This window comes from Bubalus kerabau, chromosome 15 (assembly GCF_029407905.1).
Source record: "Bubalus kerabau isolate K-KA32 ecotype Philippines breed swamp buffalo chromosome 15, PCC_UOA_SB_1v2, whole genome shotgun sequence".
Lineage (NCBI taxonomy): Eukaryota > Metazoa > Chordata > Mammalia > Artiodactyla > Bovidae > Bubalus > Bubalus kerabau.
In genome coordinates, this window is record NC_073638.1 from 75,004,693 (window position 1) to 75,017,182 (window position 12,490).

Genomic DNA, 12,490 nt, shown 5'->3' on the forward strand with positions numbered 1-12,490 from the left:
AGGAGTTCTTTTTCTCCTTCAAGTTGGACTAAAGCTCAGAACTGTAAAGTTATCAGGTTAGGTGGCTCAGCTGTTTGTTTTTCATAAATTTGGCAACGTTTTTGAGAAATCTTATTTTTCAGACTACTTTGTGTGAATGGAAGGTGACATTTCTGTTTTGCCAGCTACAGATTCGCAGGATGAGACACAAGCTACAATTCATGCTGTTCCATTTAGAGGTTAAAAGAGTGAGGAAAAGACCCCACCTGGGCCAAGCAGTGGTGGAAGAACCCGAGGTTTCTAGCTGTGATGCTGTTTCCTTCTGCATCCTAAGGAGTCACCCCCTATTCTTCTGTCTACACCTTCAAAATGTCAGAGGCAAAGTGAAGTTTGTAAGACTTTACAAGAATCCATTTGTGAAGATGCCTGGGTAAGGAAGATCTCCTGGAGGAAGAAAATAGCAGCCTATTCCCGTATTCTTTCCTGAAAAATCTCGTGGACAGAGGAGCCTGGTGGGCGACAGTCCAAAGGACTGCATAGAGTCAGACATGACTGAACTGATACGCACATCTGTGAAAATGAGAATGATACAGTGTTGTTACAACATGTATTGTGTACCTTTTATATCCAAGGAATGGGAACTGTGCTGAGTGCTTTACACATATTGTCTCTACTGCTTATAACAAAACTGAAAGAAGCGGACATTATCCCCATTTACAAAAGTGAAACTCAGATTAACTGAGTAATTTGCCCTAGGGCTTCCCTGGTGGCTCAAACAGTAAAGAATTCGCCAGCAATGCAAAGACCCGGGTTCAATCCCTGGGTTCGGACGATCCCCTGGAGAAGTGCATGGCAGCCCACTCCAGTATTGTTGCCTGGAGCATTCCATGGACGGAGGAGCCTGGTGGGCTACAGCCCATAGCGTCACACAGAGCCGGACATGACTCAATGACTAACACACACACGTCAGAGGTCTACAGAAATGAACACAAGTCTCTCTGGATCCAAGCTCATGCTCTGTGCCCCGAGCCCCACTGTGTCTATTCAGATTGCTGTTCAGCAGCAAGGAGATCATGCTTTGTCAGGTCTCTGATTTGGGATTATGCAGATCAACCAGGTTCTTATCAGGGGCTCGAAGAGAGGCAGAAAAATAAATCTTATTCTTTTGAAAGTACTAATGGAAAGAAAAATACAAGTCTTCTGTTCTTTCTCACTCATGTTTTTCTTTCCTACCTTGTATTCCTGTCCTTTTTTTTTTTTTTCAAGCTGTATCAAAATCCTATATCAGAATTATCTTCTTTAAGGCAGGGAGTAATTATAATGCTTCTTTGGCTAGCCACTTTCTTGTTCCCATGTTCCACAGAAGGGATACAAAAGCCCAAGGAAGTTGGATCCCCTCCTTAGAGGCCTGTTCTATTTGAAGCTGTGAAAACAAGAAACTGGGAGTTCTACTTGGAGTCCTTCCTTGTGGTCACAGTGGTTCATAGGGAGCTGGACCGTTGAGATGGAGACTCCTTTTACCAAAGCTGCCTTTGGCTCTCCAGGCTCAACTCAGGACAGGAAAAGGTAATCACCTTTCCAAGAAAGCCACAATTCATTCTACATTTCCATCTTACCCATTTAGCTTTCCTCACTTGCTAAAACTTCCCTATCAAAGACCTTATCGAGGAAGGTTGTTTTTAGACATTGTCCTGAATAATTTTCTGGCTACACATAGGAAAAGAATGTGGAAAACTCTCTGTTGAAGATGTTGTGCACACTCCCCGGGTGAGAGGGACTCTCATCCAGGGTCGAGAACACTGACACGTCACGCAAGCAGCTCACCTGTTTTCTAGCCTCTTTCTATGTTGCAGAAAGAGAGGCTGTTTGTTGCCTTGTGAAATTTCCTTGGCAAGAGTTCCATGTTTCTTGCCAACGGAATCATTGGCAAGTTAGGTTTTTTCAGTTGTAGAGGATTAATGGCGGGGTTTCTGCTGGTCTCAGTGAACTTTGAAGATAAAAGCTGAGGACATGCCGCTAGACTGTCGGGGTGATGTACGAGATCCAACGTGTGCCGCTTTGCCACCGATACCTAGGGTTCAGCCTTTGGTCTGTAAATAGGCACAGACTCGCAAGGGAAAGCACAGCCAACATTTGGTGGAAGTTCTGCCACGTGCTGGGCCCTGAGCTGCTAAACACATTCCTGTTCCTCCTCACGCCTTGCCACAGGTGAAGATGGTGTCACTATCCCATCTTCATAGTCAAAGAAACAGGTACAAAATCATGACTTGTTCAAGATCACGTAGCTGATAAGGAATACAAACACCTGAGATTTAAAGCTCTTTCCAAAGACTGTTCTCTCTGTGAAATGTGAGTGGCCATACAGTCCTCAGAGGTATCTTGTTTGGTCCCTGAAGTTACTACATTTCAAGTGGAAGAGCACATAGCGTTGCTGAAGGCATTTCATTCCATCAGAACATTCTTACCGATTTTGAGCCTGAATCGGTTTCCCTGTAACTTTCACCCAGGCATTGGTTATGCTTCTAGCTTCAGAAGCCATAGAGAAGCCACTCAGAAGCCTTTTCATCTGAGAACCCTTCTGATAGCCCTAGTGTGTTAGTCAAGGTCCAGGTGGGAGACAGAAACCACACAGTAACTTGACCAGGAAAAGTTCAAGTTTTAACTAGGAATTGTTAACGAGGACTAGGAGATTGGTGGCTAAAGGGTGAAGAGAGCTCCCGGGATTATAGGAAATCAGCTTGGGGATTGAGAGCGCCTCCCCCAGCTCGGTCTGAGATTCAGGCCCACTGCATGGTGAAGCTGCTCAGGTGCCACAGGCTGAGTCTGGCAAACAGGAAACCAGCAGCCCCTTTGGATACCCACAGAATTCAACAGGAAGCCCTCCGGGGGGTGTTATTGGCCTCAGAGGGGTACTGGCGAGGGTTTCAGTTCCTGAGGAACCACCTGAGGGCAGAACCTCAGCTGAGCTGCTGCTGAAGGTATCACAGAACTTGCCAGGAAACTGACAGAGGAGCTGCCAGACTCCTTCGGGAGCCTGTTGGGGTGTCTGTAGAACCTGCTGGGAGCCTCCCTTGGGGGTGCCATCTGCACGTGCTGGAGAGGGGTGCTGCTGCCTGCCTGCTGGCCAGGTACCAAAGGAGCAAGTGAAAAAGGCGCACCTGGACCAGGAAGCAAAGCCCTCACCTCCCAGCGTCCCTCCAGCACCTGCTGCTGACGTGTTAATGTCGCGTCAGCGGGCAAAGGGGAAATGGTGATGGGGCTGGCTGCCAGTATCACCCCCAGGGCAGTGAAGGGTGAATTTGGAGCTGAGAGGCAGTGCATGGCATATTCAGTTTAAAGAGATCCTGGATCCGAGGACCTGTACTGTCCTCATCAACTCCTCCTATCTCCCAGTTTGTTGGTTCTTCTGTAAGCGTTTGTGTGCTGGTCGTTCAGTCATGTCTGACTCTTTGCGACCCCACGGCCTGTAGTCCTCCAGGCTCCTCTGCCAATGGAATTCCCCAGGCAAGGATTCTGGAGTGGGTTGCCATTCCCTTCTCCAGGGAATCTTCCCGACCCAGGGATTGAACCCTGGTCTCCTGCATTGCAGGCAGATTCTTTATCGTCTGAGCCATGCTGGGCAGCTCTTTTGCAGTACCCAAATCTAAATACAAGGTCTCATACAGAGGTTCTCGAAGTGCAGTCCGGGGACTGCTGAGCATCCCTGAGGTTCTTTCACAGGGTTGGTGAGGTTGAAATTCTTTCTCTGAGAATGCTGAGTCACCCTGCTTTCCCACGCTTATATTTTTCACGTGTGCATAGTGGGGTTTTCCAGGGGCTGCCCAACATGGGATGACATCACCACTCTACTGGCTGATGGAGTGTGTGCTCTTGTGTCCTGGGTTTTAAAGTTTCCTTGGTTTTCATTCAGAATATAATAAATTGTGTGTGTGTGTGTTTCCCACATAAATAAAACCTCTTTGGAAATCTCAACAGTTTTTAAGAGCACAAAGGAGTCCCGACACCATTTGAGAACCACTGATCTAAAGATAACCACTGATCTAGTTAGAGCTATAACTTCCTTCACTTTTAGATATTACAATTTAATCATGTTTTCTAAGGATTTGGATTTATGACAGGGATTTCTTTTACTTAACTGGAAGAGGGAATGGGAAGCAGAGAAGAATAAGGATGATTGTTTTTGTTCCAGATCCAGAGAAACATGACATTTTCAAGCTGCAGTAAACGGTGCTGGTCCTATTTGGTCTTTGATGCTAAACAGACTTAGATTCAAATGCTAGCTGTATCATTTAGCCCTAACCCCAGCCAATGTACTTAACCTCTCTGAGCCTTGTGAATCCTACTCTGTAAATAATTTCTGCTCCATAGACTTGTCAGGAGGATGAATGACAGTGCACCTGTAAAGTATCTGGCATATACTGGTTGCTTAATGAAGGTTCCCTTCTCTCTCTCCACTTATTCTTACCCTGAGAAGAAGGGACCTGCCTAAGAACCCCATGGGAAATGCAGAACTCAGGTCTCCAGTCTCTTAGTCCTGTGCCTATCCATTTATTCTGAAGACAGTTTTTGATTATGTCATTCTGGACCAGGTTAATTATTGATTAAAAGGGACTGACCCATTGGATCATTTCTTTGGTCTCCAGTCCTTTCCCAAACATGCTTTTTTTTTGGAGTTGAACACATTTTTAGGCCCTAAGCTTTTTCAGGCTGTGAAAGTGTTAGTCGCTCAGTTGTGTCTGACTTTTTGTGACCCCATGGACTATAGCCTGTCAGGCTCCTCTGTCCATGGAATTCTCCAGGCAAGAATACTGGAATGGGTAGCCATTCCCTTCTCCAGGGGATCTTTCTGACCCAGGGATCGAGCCTGGGTCTCCTGCATTGCAGGAAGACTCTTTACAATCTGTGTCACCAGGAGTTTTAGGCTCTAGGCTTATTTAGAACTTAAGGAATATCTTCTTCATATATATATATGAAGAAGGTTCTCTTCCAAGAACCTAGGAGCACCTTACCTGGACATATTGTAAATTATGCAGAAGTAAGATATTTTATATGATGTCTGTTAGGGCAACCTTTTTTCCTCCTGATTTTCCCTCAGTCATACTTATTCGGTATGGTGACTTTGGAGTGGCCACAGGCATTTTGGGGCTTCAAGACTCACAAAACTAGACCATCCCACAATTATGTGTTGGGTTTCTGGAAGCAATATGATACCTTTCCGTTCTCATCTGACAAATGTTGCGTGAAGAACAAACTGCCCTCTGTAAAGAACCCTGAGGTCTGTGGACATAGGTCCTGTACCAAAGAAGTGTTCATTTTATTCTGTGCTAAATGCATCACTTTAAAATGAGGAAACTGAGGTTGAATTGCTTCAAAGTAGAATGGGAAAAATGTAAGGCAAGTCACAAGTTCGTGGGTCTTCAGTATACCAGAAAATCCCATGTAATCGGACCTAGAAATTTGATATTTACTCTGTAAATTGGTTATGATGAGAACCCAAACCCAGTGAGTCAGGAGAGAGCGGCTGTTGAGCGGTGAGGTGCTGAGTTAGGAAAGCTGAACTCACTCAGGGCAACGGTTTTGTGAGGGTGGCTTCGGCGGCCTTGGGAGCCGTTGGTGATGGAGGTGGGCACGCTCATCCTCTTTCAGCAAATGTTTCCCAGAGGGGCTGCAGGCAAGTTTGGGGCTGGGTGTACACACCCGGAAGGATTATGCAGAGGTGGCCAGGTGGTCGAGTCCTGGTATTCAAACCATGGGCCTGAGAATGAGGCAGACAGGGCCCATGCCTGCTCCTGGCCTGTCCCTGTGACCTTCATCAAGTCGTTCGGCACCCCCACCCCCACGCCCGCCTCTCAGTTGTGACTTGGAGCCTGTTGTGGATTCTGGTTCAGACAGCATTGAGCAGCAGCAGTGTTGTAAGGATGTAGAGAGAAGACAAAACATTCATCTTTAAGAATGTCCTCCTGTAGTTGTGCATGCGGTTTTTGTTTTTTCCCCATATTCTTATTTATTTTTGGCTGTGCTGGGTCTTCGTTGCTGTACGGCCTTTTTCTCCAGTTATGGAGAGTGGGGGCTGCTCTCTAGATGCGGTGCGAGGGCCCCTCCTTCCAGTGGCTTCTCTTGTTTCCGAGCGTGGGCTCCAGGGCGCACAGGACTTCAGTAGCGGGGGCTCCCGGGCTCTGGAGCACCGGCTCAGTAGTTGTGGCACACGGGCTCAGTTGCTCTGTGGCATGTGGGATCTTCCTGGATCCGGGATTGAACCCACGTCTCTTGCATTGGCAGGCTGATTGTTTACCACTGAGCCACCGGGGAAGCCCTGTGCCTGTGGATTTCATGAGAGTCACAGCTTTGAGTTGCTTCTTCTGTCTTATTTGTGAGACACGGCTTTTACCAGTTTATCTTTTCAAAGACGTTAGAAGAATCATAAATACCTTGGTGGTGTTTTTTTTTTTCCCCAGATTCTCTGTGGCCCAAAATCCGGGTTCCATTAAAAGTTGTGAGAACAGCTGAAAACAAGTTGAGTAACCGCTTCTTCCCTTACGATGAAATCGAGACAGAGGCCGTCCTGGCTATTGATGATGATATCATCATGCTGACCTCTGATGAACTGCAGTTCGGTTATGAGGTAAGGAGGTCTCTCAAACAGTGCGTTTTCATATTTAATATTTATTGCCCATTATTGCTTGTCTTTCCTAATACAGAGGGTTATATTTCATTGTCTGAAGTTGTGATTTGTAGTAGCACCCAAAAACCGTGCTTGGGAGCGTGGGTCATGAAGCCGTTCTTTAGAGCTTCGGGGACCCCTATTCCAAAATGACAATTGTGCTGGCTGCCAGTTTGGGGAACTCCCAAGGAGGGTCCCAGGGGACGTTTTCAAAAGAGCATCTATGAGATTGAACACGCGCTTTACTGATGTCTCCATGAAGAGCACTGCCCAGACTCGGGAGCTGGGCACGGCCAGAATAAAACATCAGTAAGTGAAGACGCGGGCGGCACTGACAGAGAGAAAGCAGCCCGCGGACGGCTGCCTTCTGAGCCCTAAGTGCAGGGCTGGCTGCCTGGCTTTGGGGAGGAGCATTCTCTATCACCGTTCATTCAGGGAGGCTGATGGATTAGGCTGGGTTCAAGGGTTAAGTATGGAGACCAGGAAAGGTCTCCCCAGGGGAAAGTGCCAGAGCCGAGGCCTGGTGAAAAGCACTAGGAATTGATGCGTCCTGTCAGGGGCATGTCCGCGAGACGCGTGATGGCGACAGGCGGAGGCCTGGGGCTGCAGGGGCGAGTCGGGGGTCTCAGAGCCAAGCAGAACAGTGTGCACATCACTTAGCCACAGCCGGCACAAGGGAAAGTGGGGGAATTATCCCCAAGAGTCATCCTGCTTTGGGGAGAGAGGTAACCATCTTCTTTAGTTGACTCAGGATCTGTTAAATTTGAGGTTCTAAGAAATCATGAAACTTTATTTAATGAAGCCATATTTGGTACATGTGTTATAGAAATTTGTTTTCTAAACCTTAAAAGTGGATTTTTTTTCTTATTTTTTAAATTATCAAAGTAAGATAACACATTTATAGGAGACTTGGAAAATACAGAACAAAGTTACATATAGTTCTGCTATATATTACAGTTCTTTTTTTAAAGTAGGTAAATTAAGATTTTTAGTTGGAGTTTCAATATCAGACTTTCAAAAATTAATAGAATGAATATACAGATAAGTAGAAAGATACAGTAGACCTGAAAGGCACCATGAACCAATTCAGCATAATTAAGATTCATACAACTTTCACACAATAATAGGATACAAATTCTGTCCAAGTTCCCATAGACTGTAAACTAGGAGACATTGGAACATAGCCAGGGACATAAATCAAGGTGCAAAAATCTTGTGGTCTAAAGGTATTGAAATCATAGAGTCTGTTCTCTTACCACTGTGGAATTATGTTAGAAATCATATTTTTAAAGATATGAAAATAACTCACCGATTTTCCAGTGCACTATGACATTTACCAAGAGATATCTTTGATTTAGCCATTAAAAGCCTCAATAAAGGTAGAAGACTGAAAAACAACACAGTTATTGCAGAGAAGAAAGCATTTAAATAAGAAAATAATATCAAAGATACTTTAGAAAACCTCATGTATTTGGAAATTCAATGTCCACTAAAAGTGGATTTTAAAGGGAAGAAATAGGAATCCCCCTTGTGACCACCAGCACCAAAAATTAAAACCTCATATTCCCCCAGGTGTAATCCCATGGACGGTAGCTTACCAGGCTCCTATGTCCATGGAATTTTCCAGGCAAGAGTACTGGAATGGATTGCCATTTCCATCTCCAGGGGATTTTCCTGACTGAGGGATTGAACCCAGGTCTTCCACATTGCAGGCAAACGCTTTATCCTCTGAGCCACCAAGGAAGTCCTTTTTATATGTAGACATAAATAATTTAACATATATGAAAATATATATAAATAATTATATATAATGCATATTATCAGTTCAGTCGCTCAGTTGTGTCTGACTCTTTGAGACCCCATGGATTGCAGCATGCCAGGCCTTCCTGTCCATCACCAACTCCTGGAGCTTACTCAAACTCATTTCCATTGAGTTGGTGATGCCATCCAAACATCTCATCCTCTGTCGTCACCTTCTCCTCCCACCCTCAGTCTTTCCCAGCATCAGAGTCTTTTCAAATGAGTCAGCTCTTCACATCAGGTGGCCAAAGTATTGGAGTTTCAGCTTCAAAATCAGTCCTTCCAATGAACACCCAGGACTGATCTCCTTTAGGATAGACTGGTTGGATCTCCTTGCAGTCCAAGGGACTCTCAAGAGTCTTCTCCAACACCACAGTTCAAAAGCATCAATTCTTTGGCACTCAGCTTTCTTTGTAGTCCAACTCTCACATCCATACATGACTACTGGAAAAATCATAGCTTTGACTAGACGGACCTTTGTTGGCAAAGTAATGTCTCTGCTTTTTAATATGCTGTCTAGGTTAGTCTTAACTTTTTTTCCAAGAAGCAAGCATCTTATAATTTCATGGCAGCAATCACCATCTGCAGTGATTTTGGAGCCCAAAACAATAAAGTCTGCCACTGTTTCCACTGTTTCTCCATCTATTTGCCATGAATTGATGGGACCAGATGCCATGATCTTTGTTTTCTGAATGTTGAGCTTAAAGCTCAACATTTTAAAATTATATATAATGTATATTATATATAAAATATATTTATATATCCATTGAGTATAAAAGAAATTGCTGTGAAACAGGTTGGTATGTGAATACCCTGGTTGATATCATTACTGGCCAGTGAAAGGCATGAATGTAGCTAGTACATAGACTCACCTTCCTGGGTTTATTTCCATTCATAGAGATGTGTTTCCTATCATCACACCTAAGGTGTTGGGTGATTTTTCATACACTATCATTCCCTTTTTTAAAAAAAAGCAAATTACTTATTTCTATAGCCAACTCATGGCAAACAGACCTGGTTTTTTTCTTGCCAATGTTTTCTCTCTCCATTGCATATAATGGCTTCAAACTATATCCTTGTGTTTGTTTTTGTGGTAAAAGGAAGGTGGGAAATGGGAACATTTCAAATGAGGAAAGGTAGCCAAGATGGACAGAGTGCTGCCTCTTTGCTATTTGCAGTCGGTCTAAATGAAGTCTGATAAAAGAAAGGTACCCTGGATGAATTCCTTTCAACCATGGCTTAAAATCTTGGGATCTCAGGAATATTGCAGCCTGAAATCTCTTTCAACCTTGAGTTCATTTAGAGCGACAAAAAGTGTATTAATGAGAAGAAGTGCAAAACCCAGAGGGACTGAGTTTAAGTCTTCATCTCTTTCCTCTGATGCTCTGTGTTTACTCCACGTGACCTCTGAAGCAGTCAACTGTGTATCAAGAGGTAGCGGGCAGGGACACCCTTCATCTCTAGTAACGGGGGGTCTTCTCCAGATGCTAAGAAAGGAGTAACTTCTCTAACTACCATCTACGTGTTGCTTACTGTGTTGCTACCAGTTTGCTGGGTGTTTACATACACCAGTGGAGACCAGTCCTGGGTGTTCAGTGGAAGGACTGATGCTAAAGCTGAAACTCCAATACTTTGGCCACCTGATGAGAATAGCTGGCTCATTTGAAAAGACCCTGATGCTGGGAAAGATTGAGGACAGGAGGAGAAGGGGACAACAGAGGATGAGATGGTTGGTTAGCATTACTGACTCAATGGCCATGAGTTTGGGTAAACTCCGGGAGTTGGTGACAGTTAGGGAGGCCTGGCGTGCTGTGGTTCATGGGGTTGCAAAGAGTCGGACATGACCGAGCGACTGAACTGAACTGAACGATCTTTTCCCAAACCTCCTCGGCACTTACTGGGTTTGGTTGGTGTTTTTTTTCTTTTTTTTTTTTTCCCCGTTTCTTTACTGAGACTAAGCAAGATTAGATGACTTCCCTACAGTCACACAGCTAAATAAGTGGGAGAGTTGAGATCTGAATCCAAGTTTGGGTGACACTATATTGTCTTCCTTGAGGATTTTACCATGTCAGAGACTACTGGTCCTCAAAAGTAGTCCTCAGAACCATCTTCTATCACTTGTCCATCACTAAATTACCTTGGTACTAAAGAAAACAAATTTGTTTCTCAGGCATCCCTACCACTGGTGCTTTAGGGTGCTGTTGTAAAGTTATCTCTTGCATAATAATTAATACTATGGAAAAAGTTAGTGCTGGACCAAGTTTCTGTTCTGTCACCGTGGACGACTTATGTAATCTCTCTGGGTTGTAGTTTATTCTTGCACAGAATGGTGCTGACAGTGTCTGCTTCGCTGGGTTCTCATGTGCATTAGATAAGATTGTGTAGCGGAGAAGGCAATGGCACCCCACTCCAGTACTCTTGCCTGGAAAATCCCATGGACGGAGGAGCCTGGAAGGCTGCAGTCCATGGGGTTGCTAAGAGTCGGGCACGACTGAGTGACTTCACTTTCACTTTTCACTTTCATGCATTGGAGAAGGAAATGGCAACCCACTCCAGTGTTCTTGCCTGGAGAATCCCAGGGACGGGGGAGCCTGGTAGGCTGCCGTCTCTGGGGTCGCACAGAGTCGGGCACGACTGAAGTGACTTAGCAGCAGCAGCAGCACCAGTGCACGGGCAGTGCTTAGTAAGTGCATGTTCTGGCTGGTGGGCCACATGCTCTGCTCTTTATGAGATGCTTCATCGGCTGCTCTACCATGACTGCTGCCGTCCTTCTCGTGATCCAGTGATTCATGGGCAGGGTTTGTGGTTGTTTTCATCATTCAGAAGGGATAGTGCTCTTCCGGGGAGGGTACCCAGTTTTGTGTTAAAAATCAGAAGACAGAAGAGGATGGTACTCCTAAATCCTGTTTTTTATGCGAAAGCCTGGGATTATTTTCATGTAGACTTGATGGATTAAGAGAATAAACAAATCAGTTAATAAAAATTTACGTCCTAGGGGCTTATGTGGGAGCCAGAACTACTTCTGTGTCGCACTTATCGCTGTGTGTTAGGAGTACGTCTATCTTGTTGACTGTTTTTCGTCCTTCAGCACTCAGATCAAAAGAAGCTTTCAGAAAGTCTCCAGACTAGAGCACTCAACCTCTTTGTAAGCAAGTAATTGTGAAGTGTGTTGTTTAGTGTCTGCTTTTCTTCTAGAATGGAAGCCCCATAGGGACAGAAATATGGCCGTCTTATTCATTGCTGTATCCTCTGCCTAACCCAGCTCAGTCCATTCAGCAGTTAGCAATATTTGATGAATGAACAAATTTTCATTACCAGCATGCACATGAAAGATAGGAGACAGATGATTCTGGCCTGCATGCCTTTCCACTTTACTGTGATCCATAACCTAGATGCTACCATTTTAGAAAACAGTTTGGTGTTTAAAATGTTGAATGTAAATCTACAATGTGACCCCACCGTTCTTCCCACAGAGATTTACCCTAGAGAAATGAGAGCATATGTATACATAAATACTTGTATGCTAATGTAAGTTTTAGTGTATTTGCAATGTTTATTTGTAAAAGCAAAAAACTGGAGGAAAACAATCTTATCAGAAGTTGAATGAATAAACTAACTGTAGTGTATCCATACAGTAGAGCTGCCGCTGCTGCTGGTAAGTCGCTTCCGTCGTGTCCGACTCTGTGCGACCCCATAGACAGCAGCCCACCAGGCTCCCCCGTCCCTGGGATTCTCCAGGCAAGAACACTGGAGTGGGTTGTCATTTCCTTCTCCAATGCATGAAAGTGAAAAGGGAAAGTGAAGTCGCTCAGTCGTGTCCAACCCTCAGCGACCCCATGGACTGCAGCCTTCCAGGCTCCTCCGTCCATGGGATTTTCCAGGCAAGAGTCCTGGAGTGGGGTGCCATTGCCTTCTCCATACAGTAGAGCACTACTTAGTAATAAGTAGATGAGCTATTGATACGTAGATGTATTTAAAAATAATTATGCTGAGTGAATGAAGCAAGGTGAAAAAGAGAACATATTTTATGATTTCATTTATAGGAAACAC

At 44.7% G+C, this 12,490-nt stretch overlaps 1 protein-coding gene across 4 annotated transcripts in view; it reads left to right on the forward strand.

The window, feature by feature from the left end:
• The window catches only part of EXT2 (exostosin glycosyltransferase 2), a 144,122-nt gene that overhangs the window by 93,737 nt on the left and 37,895 nt on the right, over positions 1-12,490 (forward strand). For all 4 annotated transcript variants that reach the window (XM_055546930.1, XM_055546928.1, XM_055546929.1 and 1 more), the window contains one exon: positions 6,435-6,601. In XM_055546930.1, coding sequence (XP_055402905.1) covers positions 6,435-6,601 — 167 coding nt within the window. The remainder of the gene's footprint in view (positions 1-6,434; positions 6,602-12,490) is intronic.